This window comes from Ranitomeya imitator, chromosome 1 (genome assembly GCF_032444005.1).
Source record: "Ranitomeya imitator isolate aRanImi1 chromosome 1, aRanImi1.pri, whole genome shotgun sequence".
Lineage (NCBI taxonomy): Eukaryota > Metazoa > Chordata > Amphibia > Anura > Dendrobatidae > Ranitomeya > Ranitomeya imitator.
This window is the reverse complement of record NC_091282.1, coordinates 201,763,294-201,781,829: the sequence shown is the minus strand read 5'-3', so window position 1 is coordinate 201,781,829 and position 18,536 is coordinate 201,763,294. Positions and strand designations below refer to the sequence as shown.

The following is an 18,536-nucleotide window of genomic DNA, read 5'->3' as shown; positions in this document are numbered from 1 at the left end:
CAGCATTATATTGGGCAAATGTGTATATGGAGCATCTTATGGGGCCATTATTAACCTTTATGCAGGATTATATGGGGCATATTTTAATATGGAGCTTTGTCATGATCCCAATGGCAGGGGATCACAAAAGGACAAGCACAAAAACAAAACAAGCTCTAGGGTGATGGAACCTGAGCTGACCGCGATCCTGAACCTAAACACACAACTAGCAGTAGCCGGGGAACGTGCCTACGATGATTCCTAGACGTCTCGCGCCAGCCGAAGGATTAACTTCCCCTATTTGAAGAAACACAGACCTCACTTGCCTCCAGAGAAACACCCCACAGAAATAGCAGCCCCCCACATGTAATAACGGTGAAATGAGAGGAAAGCACATACGTAGTTATGAAAATAGAATCAGCAAAAATGAGGCCCGCTAAAGCTAGATAGCAGAGGATACAAAAGTGAACTGCGCGGTCAGCGAAAAACCCTTTAAAAAACCATCCTGAAATTACTTGAACTCATGTGCCAACTCATGGAACATGAGGAGTAATTTCAGCCCACTAGAGCAACCAGCAGCAAGGAATCACATATCTGCAAGCTGGACTAAGACAAAAATAAAGCAAAACATGGAACAGGAAAATCAAAACTTAGCTTGTCCTGAAGATAACAGACGCAGGGAGCAGAGGTAAAAAGACACGCTGATTACATTGATAGCCGGCGAGGAAATGACAAAAAAGCCAGGTTAAATAGGAAACTCCCATAACCTGATGGAACAGGTGGACACCAGAGACCGCAGAGAACACAAGTCACCCAGTACCATCAGTAACCACCAGAGGGAGCCCAAAAACAGAACTCACAACAGAGCTTCCTATAGGGCCCGTCATAAATTTTATGGAGCATTATATGGGGCTCCTGATTCAATATGAATATTCAAAAACACTTAACCTACTGATGTATCAATTAATTTTACTTTTATTGGTATCTATTTTTACTTTTGACATTTACCGGTAGCTGTTGCATTTTCCACCCTAGGCTTATACTCGAGTCATTAAGTTTTCCCAGTTTTTTGTGGCAAAATTTGGGGGGGGGGGGGTCGGCTTATACTCGAGTATATACGGTACGTATTTCTGTATTAATAAATTGTGACCTTTTTTTTATCTACTACTACTCCAGTTTTTTCTGTTGTTTTTCAAGTCTTATACTAGAGTCAGGGAACGTGGATTAGTAGCACCACGCCAACATAAAAAAAAAGCTAGAGTGGTGCTTTAATGTATATCTATTATTGGTATACGGATTTGTTTAGGATTCATTAATAGCTGCAGTCTTGGTACCAATACCTGATGAAGTTCTATGCAATATCAAGGATAGGACCTTATTAATAGGTGTGTTACTTACTACTCTTATGGTGTTTTATGATTTTTTGAGATGGGGGTTTGGTCTGAATTGGGGATCCGTTTCAATTCTATTCTATCTACTGATATTATTGACATTAATAAAGATAATGATTTATAATTATTGATACTTCATTGGTAAGAATTTTAGTTACTGGATTATTGGTTAGCGCATGTGGAAAGTAGCTTGCAGCAAAATGAGAAGGAAGCTACAAGGACTAGAAATCCCGCTGACCGTTCTGTTTCCCGCATCACTCTTGGGAACAATTGTGACAACATTGTAATTAGATCACGGCTATGTATGTAGTTTCGCACTTAAGGTACCTTCACACACAGCGACGCTGCAGCGATACCGACAACGATGTCGATCGCTGCAGCATCGCTGTTTGGTCGCTGGAGAGCTGTCACACAGACAGCTCTCCAGCGACCAACGATCCTGAAGTCCCCGGGTAACCAGGGTAAACATTGGGTTACTAAGCGCAGGGACGATGTTTACCCTGGTTACCATTGTAAAAGTAAAAAAAACAAACACTACATACTTACCTTCCGCTGTCTGTCCCCGGCGCTGTGCTTTCCTTGCACTGACTGTGAGCACAGCGGCCGGAAAGCAGAGCGGTGACGTCACCGCTGTGCTTTCCGGCTGGCCGGCGCTCACAGCCAGTGCAGATAAGCACAGCGCCGGGGACAGACAGCGGAAGGTAAGTATGTAGGTGTTTGTTTTTTTAACTTTTACGCTGGTAACCAGGGTAAACATCAGGTTACTAAGCACGGCCCTGCGCTTAGTAACCCGATGTTTACCCTGGTTACCAGTGAAGACATCGCTGAATCGGCGTCACACACGCCGATTCAGCGATGTCTGCGGGAGTCCAGCAACGAAATAAAGTTCTGGACTTTCTGCAGCGACCAACGACAGCACAGCAGGGGCCTGATCGCTGCTGCGTGTCAAACTGAACGATATCGCTAGCCAGGACGCTGCAACGTCACGGATCGCTAGCGATATCGTTCAGTGTGACGGTACCTTTAGGCTTATCAGGAGGAGTCTGTACTCTTAACAATGGAAAAGACTAAACTACACAGTGGTATTTCATCTGACTCCAGGAATTGCATAGAATGCTTTTTAATTTTCTGGACGAAGAGGAAAGAAAGAGGCACTGTGGATTTGTGATATTACCTGACAACCATGTGAACCTTGAAGTTAAAAAAAACGATATACATCTATCAGTTTTTACATAAAAGCAGCACAAGTATTCTGTAAATCGACACAAAGTTCAAGAAAAGTCTGCACATGTGACCTTCTGAAATAAGAGATCAAGACAAGCTTTATATTTCCATTCAAGTTACTGCCTATATTTTACTTTTCTGCGGTTGCTTCATTTTTTAGTTTCTCGAATAAATATAGTACAGTATGCATTATATACAGTTGGCCGATTAAACTCAAGACTTTTCATAGTAAAAGAGCAAAAAAGTGTCAATAGGAGACAAATTCTCCCTAAAAAAAAGTTTAATTGGTCTCTCGACAATGGAAGAAAATCTCACCTCGAACAAACTGCCATTTTCTTGACAGCTTTCATGACACAGCCACAGCACGAGGGGAGCAACATACTCTGGCTTTAGAGCATCCAAAAGGTCTAAAATTAAAGCAAGCCGCTTTAGTAAAAAATACTAAATTCCATACACACACATATATAGTATATACTTACACAAGTTCAATACACACAACCATACATATATTATATTATTGTAAGCGCACACACAAGCACACAAAAAGTAACAAATACACATTACAAGTATAGGAGTTGGTATGACATCCTATCAAGAGCATTAATAAGGAATAGAATTTCCCTCTTGCAGCACATCCACACTCGTCTATCAGACAGCCAGATAGAGAGGCAGAGCCAGAAAGTGATAATGATGAAGACAAGAATGAGCCAGAGAATAGTCAAGGAAGCTGCAAATCACAAGAGCAGAAGTACAAAGAAAGTTGAAAAGTGGCCTTTCTCCAGGACCTGCCATGGCTCTAGCTGGAGTTTTGACCAGGACCAGGTGTAAACGAGAACAAGAAACACAAAAAGCAAGAAATGGACACTGACCCAGAAGCATTTAGGCAAGTTACCATTTTAGCTCCCGAGTGAATATCCGCTATACATGGAGATACAGGCAGCTGTATAATCTGAAAAGGGTAAATTGCATTTGGGTCGCTCAGGGATTGTATGCAGAGACCTCAAAGAGACCGGGTAGTGCAACCATCGAGGTAAAAGTGGCATGAAAATAGTGGTTTTAATTTTGATAGTCCCAGCCATTGTTTCCTATGACTAAAAGCCTCCAAAGACTGTTTCAATTAGAACTATGGCGGTCTTTTTCCTCCGTAATTATAGAGCACCAAACAGTCAAAACTTTAGAAGGGAGGAGCACAGGAGGCAATAGAAAACACAGTAGAAGACAAATTATTTGAGGTGTCCTTCTCCATATTGCTACTCCCCTCCGGTGAACTAAATGTGAATGAACTGACCTTCAAATTTTTTACTTGAATTATGGTACCCTTTCCTTTGCCTGGTTGATATCTGAATGATACGATAAGTAATGCAAAGTGATTTGAATCCAATCTTTCCAAAACAGATACCTAGGTGCCTAGGGTTAGCTTCTCTGGCAACATAACACTTTTTGAAACAAAATTGTCAATACAAATTGGCCCTTTAAGCACCCATGCTGCATCTCTTTAGTGACATGGCCTGGCCCTTTAAGCACCCATGCTGCATCTCTTTAGTGACATGGCCTGGCCCTTTAAGCACCCATGCTGCATCTCTTTAGTGACATGGCCTTTGTAATTTGTTGGGCAGAGAGCTCCTTTGTAGGCTAAATTATCCCATTGTCTGCACACCTGAGAGGATGCAGTAGACATTCCTTTCCCTGCATTCACATACAGGGAATTTTTAGCCATCACCCAAATGACTTCCTCACCAGAGAGATCATGAAAAGATCACCGCTGCCACCACATATGACAACCCTGCACCTCGCGATACGGCCCGACGTCACTATTATGTAGGAGTTATCACGCGGTACGGTCTCTGCACTTGCACTACCGTGACATTCTGCACCCACTGGTGACACATAGTCAGCTTGGCAGAGCTTTACACAGACACCCTGATGTGTATTTGGTCCTGCCAATAAAGCTTCTTTGAATCTTGAATCTTGAATCTTGACACCCCCTGTCCACACAGGCCCAGGTTTTGGCACAATCAGATCTAGCCGAATCCCTGCTACGCATTGAGATCAAACATGGCTTTGCTACCTTGCTCCTACTAGCCATTCTACGCATCGCTCCACCCTGGGGTATTAGAACGGATCGAGGCTCTGGAAGGCGTTCTGTCTGTTCCAGAGATCTCGAAAATGTCACTGGTGTGTAGCTAGGACATATGATAAGTCCATATGCTCCTTATGAAATTCTATCTGATTAAACAAAGCAGCTACACTGCATGGGCTCCATAGGAGGTATTCCTGTAGGAGCTTGAATACTAGCTAGTGTGGCTGTACCAACTGCTGAGCCAGGTGTCCTGTTACAGCTAAACATGCTTTCAGGAAGATTGTAAGCTGCCATTAAATCCCTCATCCTTTACAAAGCCATTTTGGACAAATGCTAGCTTATGACTTTGTGATAACATTTTGGGGAAGGCACTTATCTGTGATAGCATAACTGTGCAACTGTGCACAAAGCAGGGTCCATAAAGGCATGGTTGGGGGAGTTACGGTGTGGAGGAACTTGACTGGCTATACAAAGCTCTGACTCACCAAACTCTAAGGGAGATTATGAGCTGAGCCTTATGAGGCAGGCCTTCTGTACAACATCAGCGTCTGACTTGATAATTGCTCTTCTGAATGAATGAGCCAAAACCCTCACAGATCTACTCTAGTATGTTGCAGAAAACTTTAAGAGTCACTGTATGGTTTTATAGTTGCAAAGGGATGGGGAGACAGGGCAACCCAGTGTTCAAAAGGTTTTTCCATTTAATCTATTATTCATCTATAAGCTTGCAGACTAAGAAAAAAAAAACACAAACCTAACATTTCCTACCTGTCTATGGTTCTGAATCAACATTCATTCAGAAATCTTCTCACGTAGGAGTAGCAGAGTTTCTGAACAACAATAAAACGTATCTATTGTTTTTGTCATACAGAGACCAAGATAAGCAACAAGCTCCAAACCTCCTTTCTCTCATCCAGCCCTGCTTAATGATTTAACCTGCCTTTTGCTGGCACTGTGCTGTAGAGGTGTTTGTTTAAATATTTAGAGTCACGCTGGCACTTGCCGCTCTCGCTATCTAGGTCACAAATTCTACTTTTCAGAGCATTTACAGTCATTTTGTCAGCTGGACACATCAGAGGGTTCAGGGTTATTTTTTTTATGTGGTTTGTCAACAAACCTGAAGCATATTTCTCCTCCAGTCAAAGGCCCGTTATTTCCATTCATACAGGGCATTACACTGATATACTCTATACTAGATATTGCTATGACTTTGGGAGGAGAATTTGGGAATACTGTTCTATTTTGGGTCATAATAAAATAATAATACTCTTTATATAGCGCCAACATATTCCGCAGCGCTTTACAGTTTAAGGCTATGTGCACACGTTCAGGTTTTTTCACTTTTTTTCGCTATAAAAACTCATTAAAAACGCATACATTATGCATTCTATCATTTAGAATGCATTCTGCATGTTTTGTGCACATGGATGCGTTTTTTTCCGCGAAAAAAACGCATCGCGGTAAAAAAAAATGAGCATGTTCATTATTTTTGCGGATTGTCTGCATTTTTCCCGCAATTCTATGCATTTGGGAAAAACCGCGCAAAAAAGTGTCAAAAACGCGCCAAAAAACGCATGCGGATTTCTAGCAGAAACGTCAGGTTTTTGTCAGGAAAATTTCTGCCAGAAATCCTGACATGTGCACATACCCTTACAGTTTCAAACACAACAGTCGTAAGTAACGTTAAAAATACAATAATTAAAGCGAAATAAGACGACCCTGCTCGTGAGAGCTTACAATATACAATGAGGTGGGGGAGATACAAAGTACAGGGGTGTATTTACAATGATGTATTTACAATGACGGTCCAGCCATCTTCAGGGAGTGGGGGTAGATGGAGATAGTGAATGGGCTACACACACAAACATAAAATGACTTTGATTAGGGAACATGATAGGCCGCTCTAAACAAATGTGTTTTGAGGGAGCGCCTAAAACTATGCAAATTGTGGATGGTTCTAATATCTTGGGGTAGAGCATTCCAGAGGATTGGCGCAGCACGGGAGAGGTCTTGGAGTCGGGAGTGGGAGGTACGGATTAGTGCAGAGGTTAGTCGAAAGTCATTTGCAGAGCTAAGCGGTCGGCTAGGCCAATAGACAGAAATGAGGGAGGAGATGTAAGGGGGTGCCGCACTGTGGAGAGTTTTGTGGATGAGAACAAGTACTTTGAATTGTATCCTGTAATGAATGGTCAGCCAGTGTATCGACTGGCGAAGAGCGGACACGTCCGAGTAACGATTAGCCAGATGGATGACCCTGGCTGCTGCATTAAGGATGGACTGGAGAGGGGAAAGTCGAGTAAGGGGGAGGCCAATTAATAGAGCGTTACAGTAGTCCAGGCGGGAGTGCATCAGGGCGACAGTGAGGGTTTTTGTTGTTTCCATAGTGAGAAAAGGGAGGATTCTAGAGATGTTCTTTAAGTGTAAGCGGCATGAGCGGGAAGAGATGGTATATGGGAGGTGAAGGAGAGATCGGAGTCAAACGTAACACCCAGACAGCAAGCCTGCTGCCGGGGTGTTATTATGGTGCCACCCACGGAGAGGGAAACGTCAGGTTTAGGGAGGTTAGTAGATGGTAGGAGCAGAAGAAGATCAGTTTTGGAGAGGTTGAGTTTCAGATAGAGAGCGGACATTATGTCGGAGACTGCGGACAGACAGTCACTGGTGTTCTGTAGTTCAGCAGGGGTAAGGTCAGGGGATGACATGTATAGTTGTGTGTCATCAGCATAAAGATGGTACTGAAAGCCAAATCAATAATATGTTCTAGCTTGATCAAATATTTTAAATGGCCTTTTATGAGGACAAACAAATTTTCTCTAACGAATGTTCCCCGTTGTCCAGTGTGAACATGTGCCGTGATGGCACGAAAAGTGATAATTTGCTTGTTTCAATCAGTTACAAAACATATAGTTTGTTGGCATCCATTTGTATAAACAATAATGGAAATAGCAGGAGAGTAGGAAAACAGGCAAACACACAAGCATTGGAACTTACAAACACACATGATTATTACAAGATATGCAAATTGCCTCTGAAGAAAGGAAGAAGACTATATTTGTTCTGGAAGTAGCAATCCTAAAAGTCAATATCGACCCTTTAACAAGCCTTGCCACATGACCGTTTTTGTTTTGCCTTTTATCCTATTTGGAGACACTTGTTTCGGGGGGGGGTGTTTACCCCTCTGTAAATGTCCTCTTCTTCTTCTCTTTGGAGGCAATTTGCATATTTAATTTCCTAGGAAGCAGTGTATGGCTTATTAGTCTCTTTATAATGGCATGTCACTGTACACAAGGAGAGATATTTGCCCCTAGGCTCCAGTAAGAAGCCTCTCACTCAGCTAAATCAGATTTCGTTTTACCCTAATGAGGGGCAAATACCCCTAAACAAGTCTGCAAATAGGATAAAAACCAAACCACAAACTAAGTCGTATGGCAACACTCCTTAAAGGGTTAATATTGACCATTAGGATTGCTACTTCCATTAGTTGGCACTAGAATTCAACTACTCTTCCTGCTCTCTTCCGAGGCAATTTGTACAATTAATTTCCTGGAGTAGCATTACCCGGCCTACAAGTCTTCTTACACAGGCTTGTCAGGTATATCACTTGACATGACCTCTTAGACCCCACTCTATCAATGTTGTTTATTGACGCTTGTTTAATCAATTTATCTTTCATCCCAAAGGGGCCCTGAGTTATCTGTAAAAACATTTGCACAACCATACCTTGAGGCATGACAGTCTGCGTGAGGCGGGAACCTGCAGTTGGTGCAATTGAATTGCAATAGACATTATACTTGACTCCCTCAAGAGCAAGAGTGTTGGACAGACCCACAAGTCCAAGTTTAGCGGCACTATAGTTGGCTTGCCCAAAGTTTCCATAGATTCCAGCAGCTGATGAAGTCATAATTATCCTATGGATAAGGAAAGTAATATGTAGAGTTAAAACGATGTCGCTTTGTTAGACAACATAATTAATCAGAGATTTCATTACATTAAAGTAAAGACTAATGGAGCATAACAATGAGTGCTTGAGTATTCACAACTTATACAATGCCATTTGAATACTGTTACAGAATATACTAGTTGTTTGGTATGTCCACATCTGCACCATGGTGTCAGTCTGTAAAAATTTGCATGCCGAAGGCATTGATGGTCCACGTTTATTTATAATAGAGGCTGTAGGCCCACTCCATCAGTCTGTCTCTTTGATAAGAATAATAGTGTTGGATGATGTAACGGGGGCTCTGAAACAGATATGAACACAGCCTAAAGGCCCCCATACACAGACTTAAGTCAGCCAAACCGGCCGATATCGGCCAGCTCAATCAACAGTCTAATCTGTATGGGAGCCTCCAGCCTCCCCCAACTGATGAGGTTGGGGAGATCAGGATCATTTCATGTCCGATTTCGGACAGCCGATCCATAAGTCATTGCCAGAGGAGTGTGGCAGCCGCTCTCTCAGAGAACACAGGAGCACTTGGCATTCCGAGTATGGAGGAGTTGGGGGAAACAGATGCCAGCGGGACGATCGGCCAAACCACTGTTCAGCGGCAGCCATCTATTATGTATAGAGCCCCAAATACATTCACTTGCATTAGTTTCAATTTTAACCCCTTCGTGACCCATCTAAATTTTTTTTTAAAATATGACCAGTGTCAATTTATGTGGTAATAGCTCTGGAATGCTTCAACATATCTCATTGAATTTGAGACTTTTTTCATGACATTGCACATTACAATAATGGTACATGTTGGTTGATATCTTTTGCGGTTATTCATAAAAATATCAGAAATTTTACCACATTTTTTTAAACATTTGCAATTTTCAAACTTTTAATGATTATCCCTCTAATCCAGATGGTCATACCACACAAAACATTGATAAATGACATTTCCCTCCTGTCTGATTTACATCAGCACCACTTATAAAATGTTCTTTTACTTTCTTAGCATTTTAGAAGGTTTAAAAAAAATGTAGAAGCAATTTTTCATTTTTCTTTTCAAGGAAATTTACAAAACTTATTTTTATAGGGACTTGTTCAGTTTTGAAGTGGCTTTGGGGGTCCTATATATTGGAAAACCCAAAAAGTGCTACCATTTTAAAAACTTCAGCTGCCAAGGTATTAAAAATTGCTTTCTGGTAGTTCATTAACCCTTCAGGTACTTTTCAGGAATTACTGTAATGCAAAGTGGCATAACAGGAATTAAAAAGTTCATCTTTACCACCTAAATTGTAATAACTTCTGAGTAGGTCGCTGTAGCCGGCAGACTCTAAAGGTACAGTCACACTAGACGATATCGCTAGCGATCCGTGACGTTGCAGCGTCCTGGCTAGCGATATCGTCCAGTGTGACAGGCAGCAGCGATCAGGCCCCTGCTGTGCTGTCGCTGGTCGGGGAAGAAAGTCCAGAACTTTATTTGGTCGCTGGACTCCCCGTAGACATCGCTGAATCGGCGTGTGTGACACCGATTCAGCGATGTCTTCGCTGGTAACCAGGGTAAACATCGGGTAACTAAGCGCAGGGCCGCACTTAGTAACCCGATGTTTACCCTGGTTACCATCGTTAAAGTAAAAAAAAAACCGCTACATACTTACCTACCGCTGTCTGTCCTCGGCGCTCTGCTTCTCTGGTCTGGCTGTGAGCACAGCAGCCGGAAAGCAGAGCGGTGACGTCACCTCTCTGCTTTCCGGCTGCCCGGCGCTCACAGCCAGACCAGAGAAGCAGAGCGCCGAGGACAGACAGCGGTAGGTAAGTATGTAGCGTTTGTTTTTTTACTTTTTAGGATGGTAACCAGGGTAAACATCGGATTACTAAGCGCGGCCCTGCGCTTAGTAAGCCGATGTTTACCCTGGTTACCGGGGACCTCGGGATCGTTGGTCGCTGGAGAGCTGTCTGTGTGACAGCTCTCCAGCGACCAAACAGCGACGCTGCAGCGATCCGGATCGTTGTCGGTATCACTGCAGCGTCGCTTAGTGTGACGGTACCTTAAGGCCGTTATGTGGCCATGAACTGACCATGGCAAACATCAGGACCACGGGTTCAAGAGTTTAGCGTGTCAACGGAGTTAAAGAGAGACCCTAGACTCTGTTAACCATCTAGATGTCGTAGTCACTGTTGACAGCAGCATTTAGGGGTTAAACGGCCATAGTCGGTGCCAACCCTCATGATAGATGCAGCAAGTTGTCAGCTATAGTGTACAGTTCACAGCTACAGGATTGTCACCTGTCGGGGGATGCTAGTCTCTTATATCGCAGGTCAGTAAAAACACATTGATGGCTACCAAGGGGTTAAAACTTTGTAATAGTAAAGTGAAACAAAACGTAATCAAGCATAATAGTAGCAGCATTATTTATAGATGAGGCTGAGCTATTTCCACCAATGTTTAAATGGCAAAGGAAGAACATTTATATCAAACAGCACACAGGTATGCTCACACACGGCAGACTTCCGCTCATACTGTTCACTAATGCAGCGGAGCACTCAGACCTGTCAATGAGCCATTAACGAGAACCGATAAACTATAAACCCGTCACTCATATCACTAAGCCAACAAACAATGACGGCAAAAGAACAATGGTGATAACCGCAGCACATTCCCCATTTACCTGGGGGGAGGCGCTGCCAATAATGATTATTTTCCCAGGATGAAGAATACAATCACCCAAGAAAACCAGCACATGGCTCATCCATTGGGTAATCGATAGTATGTTTACACAGGTCACTACATATGTTCGTTCACCGATCATCAAGATGGAGTGCAGCTTTATGGTGTATAACATTGTATACAAGGAAAGAATGAAAACTGGAAAACATTTACAGTCACAATCACAAATCCCGTCAGACACCTTCACTACTTCGCACTTAGCTTCATTGCAGCAAGAACAAATGCAGGAACAGTAGATTAGAAGGCCATGCTCACACTATCAGTATTTGGTCAGTATTTTACATCAGTATCTATAAGCCAAAACCAGGAGTGGAACAGTCAGAGGAAAAGTATAAAACACGTCAACATTTCTATATTTATCACCCACTCCTGGTTTGGGCTTACAAATACTGAGGTAAAATACTGACCGAATACTGAACGTGTGAGCGTGGCCTTGGTTACCCAAAACTGATGTCAGTAATCCAGCTCCAACCTGCACCATGCCATCTCATTACACTGCCTGCCAACCCACACGTATGCTGGATGTGTACTCGCCCGTTCACATTGGCACACTTAGCGTCAGATGTGCCCTGATCGTTCAGTAATGCTCTCTGCACACACGCTGACATTTTCTCAGCAGCGCATGTCCTATTTACACAGGATGATGTGCTGCCGAGAAGGATGATCTATTGTGAAAACCTAAAGTTCATTTCCACCCACAAACATTGATTTAGTAATCAGCAGCCGACTAGACCGCACGACTATTGTCAATGACTGTTTATGAAGACACTCGTGAAGGACAATCTTGCAGCGTAAAGGGACTTTAACCGTCTCACAAAAAGTGTATGAATTCCTCTTTCAATATAAAGAATTAGAAGGTCAGAAAATTGTCCACGTCTATGTAACATTTCGTGAACAGCAGGATCCGTTAACGCAGTATCTTCCTACACATAATATATATAGGGAATGTTCTATGAGAAACTGCAGCAGTGATCAGCCGTTAGCAGGTTTTGCTATGTAAACTGAAGACCGCATGTAGTAGGGGTTAAGACACAGATTTTAGGGATGCCTCTCTTATCAAGCTCTGTTGTGTTGTTTACTTGCAATGATTGTTTTAGCACCAAGAGCTTATTATTACTCTGACCCAGTAGCCTGTGGTGCCTGGTAGTCAGACTCGACCCCTTCCTGTGATAAGCAGCGCACTGTCTATAGACATTGTGCATAGAACGCCTGATGTGGGCGGGGTTAGCTTCCTCAGCTCTGCTTCATGTTAAATCTAAAAATTCGGATTTTGTCCGAACCGCTGCATCCAATAAACTAAGTGATACAACGCTGGATTCAGGTCTCTGTCTGTTAAAGACAATCTGTCAGCAGGTTTTGGCTACTTCATCTGAGCGCAGCATGATTTAGGCAATTTGCCAGGGAAAGCCATGGCCAGCCATACAATTCAAATAAAGAGGAGATGCAAAAGGGAGATCCTCCTGTACTATGTACAGGGTGGAGCGCGGTAATTTGCTGATTTGGGAATGAAATAAAAAAATTATGATCATTAGAAAAATTTATTTTATATTTTAATTATACTGAACAGTAATGGAATTTTTAAATTACATGGTTTTAAATAGTGTATCTGGCAAATGTCGACCTTCGCTATCCACACACTGCTGCATACGTTTTCTGAAGTTTTCATGAACTCTAACAAGCATGTCCACTGGTATTCTGCCAATTTCAGCTTCAATATTGTTCCTTAGGTCTTCCAAGGTGTTGGGACGGTTGATATACACCTTAGACTTCAGGTAACCCCAAAGGAAAAAATCGCATGGGGCTAAATCTGGTGAGCGTGCTGGCCAGTTCACATCTCCCCTCAAAGAGATAAGCCGTCCAGGAAACATTTGCCTCAAACAATTCATGGTAACCCTCGCTGTGTGTGCAGTGGCACCATCCTGTTGGAACCATGTATCCTCTAGTTCCATTGCCTCAAAAGCCGGCTGAAAATAATCCTGTATCATAGACAAGTACCGTTCGGAGTTCACAGTTATGGCACGACCATTATCCTGAAAAAAGTAAGGACAAATGATGCCTACTCGTGATATGGCGCACCACACAGTGACGCGGTCCGAATGCAGAGGTCTCTCGTGAACTTCTCTGGGGTTTGTTTCACTCCAGTAACGCATATTTTGTTTGTTTACACACCCACTGAGGTGAAAATGTGCCTCATCAGAAAAAAACACAATTGCGTCACGGGGTATCGTTGCTAACATGTCTTCACAAGATGTCCGCCGTGTCAAATAGTCCCATGCTGACAAATGTTGGACCACGCACATTTTATACGGGTGAAAATTCAGTTCATCATGAAGAATCCGGTGGAGAGAACGTCTTGAAATGCCAAGAGCAAATGATTGCTTCCGAGCAGAGCGTTTCGGAGATTGCAGTACTGCTGCTCTAACTCTCTCGATGTTTTGTGGTGTTGTAATCTTTCTCTCAGGTCCCCTTCGTACACATGACACATTCCCTGCTGTTCTGAATGCATTCACCCAATTTACAATTGATTGCCGTCCAGGAACACGTCCGCGTGGAGGAACAGCGAATTGTAAACGAAAAGCACGCTGCACTGCAATGATCGAGTGGGCATTTGAAAAATACGCTTCAACACAAAATGACCTCTCCTCACGTGTCCACTGCATGATGGCAACTGAAAGGCAGAGGAATACAAATCTCCCATCAGCCACTGTAAGCCACACCCACTCTCCCCTCTCTTCGACCGACAGTGCCGCCACAGCATGCAGTGCAAAAAAGCAAATTACCGCGCTCCACCCTGTACTTTATATAGACATCAAAGAGATCAGTATTCTTTCAAAATTAACCCAATAAATACAAAATTGAAAAAAAAATTAAAAAAACGCATATATTGGCCAAACACGAAGAAGAGATGCAGCTAAAATAAAATATATTCTCCATGAGGGAGGGAATTCTTGAATTAAAAGGCAACAAATGAATGTGCTAATCACAAAAGTGCCGCAAAGCAAATAAAAGCAACGTATTTAGATAGTCCTTAAATAGATGTGAAATCCATCCACCGCTTTAGGGAGAAAACAATAGCGAAGGTCAATAATAGTTCAAGCTGGCTGGAAACTATCCAGATTTCATTCTGAGCAGATGCTGTAAGATCTGTATGCACTTCTATCAAAGCCCAGTTGGTAAAACAGCTGCTGGCGAGCCCCACGTGCTTCCATTATTGGTTGTTACTAAGTCCTGGGTGGCAGAGGCTAAATCGAAATGTGTCCTACAAATTTAAGTATGGTGACTGATATTTGTAAGAAGTAGTGAGCTTTGTAACAACAGGTAGGAGCTTTTCCCTCTCACACATTTCAATATCCCGCCTAGTGCTAACACTTCTATGAGGCCCATGGCACCAGGCAGTTTACAAGGCGGTATATTGCTCATTTCATCGTGTAATGGCCACTGGGAAATCATTAAGTGGAAACTTGGTGGCTATTAAATAACAGGCTGGGAAGAATTAATCTTCACTAACAAATGAGAAGACCGATCCAAGTTTTCTTCCTACTATGTCGTCTTTCATTCTAAAGAGAATCCGTCCGTGTGATCAATCCTCTTAAAGCACCAGTCCAGCATTTTTGTTTATTTTTATTTCAACACTGGGATGGTGCTACTTATCGAAGGTCTGTGCCCCTAGAATTATACTTAGCCGCTGATCCTGGCAGCTTCTGAATGACCGGAAGTGAGAGGTGACGGTCACAAGCTCTCAATGCAAGTCTGAGCGCCTCGCTCTGGCCCCATTCTGGCTGTCAGACTAATAATGGAGCTGGGGCTTCCAGATCACCCAGAAACACTGCAGTGATCGATCAGGTCACAAACTGATGGAGAACAACTGGAGCGGTGCTGATAACAAATGAAGAATGCGGCTACTAAATATCAGACTAAGTACAGGAAGCTTAGGAGTACCATCCCAGTGCGGCAATGATAAAAAAAAAATGGGAAAAAACAAAAACACAAAATGATGGAGTGGTGCTTTAAGCCTTCTTTACAGGAAGGCAGTTCACAGGAAGTTGAATAAAGTGATACCTTGATATCTGCAATCTGATGTCATATGCCAGAGAAATGCATATTTTTCTTATATGCAAATGAGCTCTTAAGATCTATGGGTCGTACACAGATCTCCCTGAAAATCTGTCTCTAAGGGTATGTGTCCACTTTCAGGATGGCCGGCGGTATCGCCGGAGCGGCTTAGCCGCTCTGCGGTAAGCCCCGCCCCCTTCTGGGACGCGATGATGCCGGATGTGTTCACAGCACACATCCGGCATCATCGCTCCCCACCATAGGGCCCTGTGCTATATCTTGCGGTGACGCTGCGTCGCCGCAAGATATACGGACATGCTGCGATCTGAAAAGACGCGCAGCATGTCCGGAGTCGCAGGGCCGCCGCGTGCGTGTTACCACGCATAGTGGAGACGGGATTTCATTAAATCCACTCCACTATGCTGTAACATCTGGACGATGCGTGTCTGACGCTGCGGCTCTATGCAGCGTCAGACACGCAGCGTTTCCTGACCGTGGAAACATACCCTTAGGCTTCTGTGAAATGAAGGGGGTGTTATCAGTGTGATATGTAATGACTGACACCTTTCTCTCATAATCACACAAAGCTGTGAAGCGAGAGAAGAACTATTAAACAGTACAGCAGAGTTTAACCATGCACTAGGGCCGGGGCACAGGCATCGCAGGAGGGGGCCGGGGCACAGGCATCGCAGGAGGGGGCCGGGGCACAGGCATCGCAGGAGGGGGCCGGGGCACAGGCATCGCAGGAGGGGGCCGGGGCACAGGCATCGCAGGAGGGGGCCGGGGCACAGGCATTGCAGGAGGGGGCCGGGGCACAGGCATTGCAGGAGGGGGCCGGGGCACAGGCATCGCAGGAGGGGGCCGGGGCACAGGCATCGCAGGAGGGGGCCGGGGCACAGGTCCAGCAAGCATCATATCATTGCTTACAAGCTCTAGAGCACAAAGCATTATAAGCACTGGGCTACTTGCTTAAGAAAATCGACCACCACTAAAACTGCAGCAGTGGCTGGTAATCTAGGCAACAGAAGTCAGTAAACAATAAAATAAAAATTCCTCCATTCTTGAGAACAGAGAAGATTTTTAGTAACAAGTAAATTACAATTTTGCTTATTTTTAGAAGAATTTTGCAGTGATAACCATTGAAGAATGAACCTGTAAAGGGCATCTGTCACTGAAGAGCAACATGATATAGGGGCAAAGACATTGATTCCATGTTGTGGGCTCTTTTTTTTTTTTCTTTTAAATCAATGTTTTATCTGGTGCAGCTCTTTACAGCCCACAAACAAAACACTGACTAGCAGCTTTCTATGTACACTGTGCATAGGCAGAAAAGTACCAATCAGTGGAGGTAGTGGGGTTACACAGAGCTCAACATTCAGAGAACTGCTAGATCTGCAGCAGAGAAAAATGTGATTGTATCAAAATGATAACAAGCAGCTCAATAAGCTCAGACACATTGCTGGAATTAGAGTCTCTGACCCTACATCATCAGATTAGGTGCAAAAACCCAGTGATTGGTTCCTTATAAGCGACAGTGGCAAAGGAGAAAAACATTGTTGAAAGACTTTTACTCTAAAAGACTACAGTAATCTAAGCAGATATAAAAGGTCATGTTAATTTCCATTCACTTGAGGCCACAGCCAGAATTTCAGATATTACATCAAAGCTATCCATTTCTTTGAATATGGCTTCAAATAGAAGGTTTGCAAGCGAATACGCAGGTTCCTATACTGAAGAAAAGCACGGAGCTCAAGGTCACCAACAAGAACTGTAAGCATAAGGCATTTTATTTTCACACTAGTAATAGAGGTAATTGACCTGTAAACTCTAAAATTAGCACAATCATAACCTTTCTATGGAAATAATTTGGACTATTATGCTCTTCTGAAGTCTGAGGCCCTATTCTGTCTTTTAATGTAAGAGTTGCTTCATTTCTATCTCTGGCAAGAATTAAAAAAAACTACCAGGTTCAAGAAAGGCCATATGGACATATGTCTTCAGCCCTGCTCACACTGCGTTTTCTGCAGCGCATCCTGGGGTTTCCCCCTGAATTCCCCGAAGAACTCGATTTGGATGAAACCCCCAACTAAGCCATAGTCGCAATGCCACAAACCGCGCTCAGTTGTACTCCGCGTGTGTTAATGCAGTGTTTGGTCTTGCTGTGGGTTCCTGTGAATCACATTCTTAATGGACTTCTGGTGGAACCCCAAAATGCACTGTAGAAAACAAAGTGTGAACAGGTTCTTTCCTGTTATACTAGTTTTGTATCACAATCTGGGCTTTTGTGTAACCTTCTTGCACTAATGTACTTTTACGAGATTCTTCCATTGTAAAAGGAATCCGTCACCAATATTACTTGTAATAATTAAAAGCAGATTGTGGAATTCTTTTCTCCAACCTTTTTTTATTTGCTTATCACATTTTTTGTAGTTTGATTTCTGAACATGATTATATGGAGTACCCGTTTTTCCCTGAGCATTACTGCAGCCACATGGGCCATAAAGAGGAGAAGTTCACAGATTTCTATGTGAGAGCTTTCTGGACATGCTCTGTGATCTGTGCAGTGGGCCCAACAGATAGGCTCTTCCTGCATGTGTTGTGACTGTCACACAGCCGAGACACCTGCAGCTGCGGAGCTGAACAGCTGATTATCAGGAGCGCTGCAGGTATCCAGGCTCCCCATCCAGCTATTTGGAAAGTGATATAGCTATTCGAATAAGCTCTTATCTGAAGCTATTCGATCATCACTATTCATAACCTTTTCCAGACTGATAGATCTCAATAACTTTCTCATTTGTTCCAGAACTTCTTTGGATCGCGGCATGATGTCTAGCTGTTGAGCAACTTTTGGTCTACTTCACTTTGGCAGGCAGGTCCTATTTAAGTGTTTTCTTTATTGAAAACAAGTATGGAAGTAATCAAGCCTGGGTGTGACTAGGGAATTTGCACTCAGCGTCCAAAAGATGTGATAAACAACAGGTAATTTATGTTTTACAGTAGGGGAGGGTGCAATCACTTTATCTCACTGGGCCCTGTAGGTTTGGATTTATTTTCCCTTATTGATAAAGGCCTTCATTTTTTATTATTATTATTATTTATTTATTTATTTATTTATATAGCACCATTGATTCCATGGTGCTGTACATG

At 43.1% G+C, this 18,536-nt stretch overlaps 1 protein-coding gene across 1 annotated transcript in view; it reads right to left on the bottom strand.

Moving 5' to 3' along the window:
- Positions 1-18,536, bottom strand: part of HSD17B4 (hydroxysteroid 17-beta dehydrogenase 4) — a 505,871-nt gene that overhangs the window by 320,337 nt on the left and 166,998 nt on the right. The window contains exons 8-9 of the mRNA XM_069753449.1: positions 8,395-8,582; positions 2,910-3,001 (exon numbers count right to left, since the gene is read on the bottom strand). Of these exons, the coding sequence (XP_069609550.1) occupies positions 2,910-3,001; positions 8,395-8,582 (280 nt within the window). The remainder of the gene's footprint in view (positions 1-2,909; positions 3,002-8,394; positions 8,583-18,536) is intronic.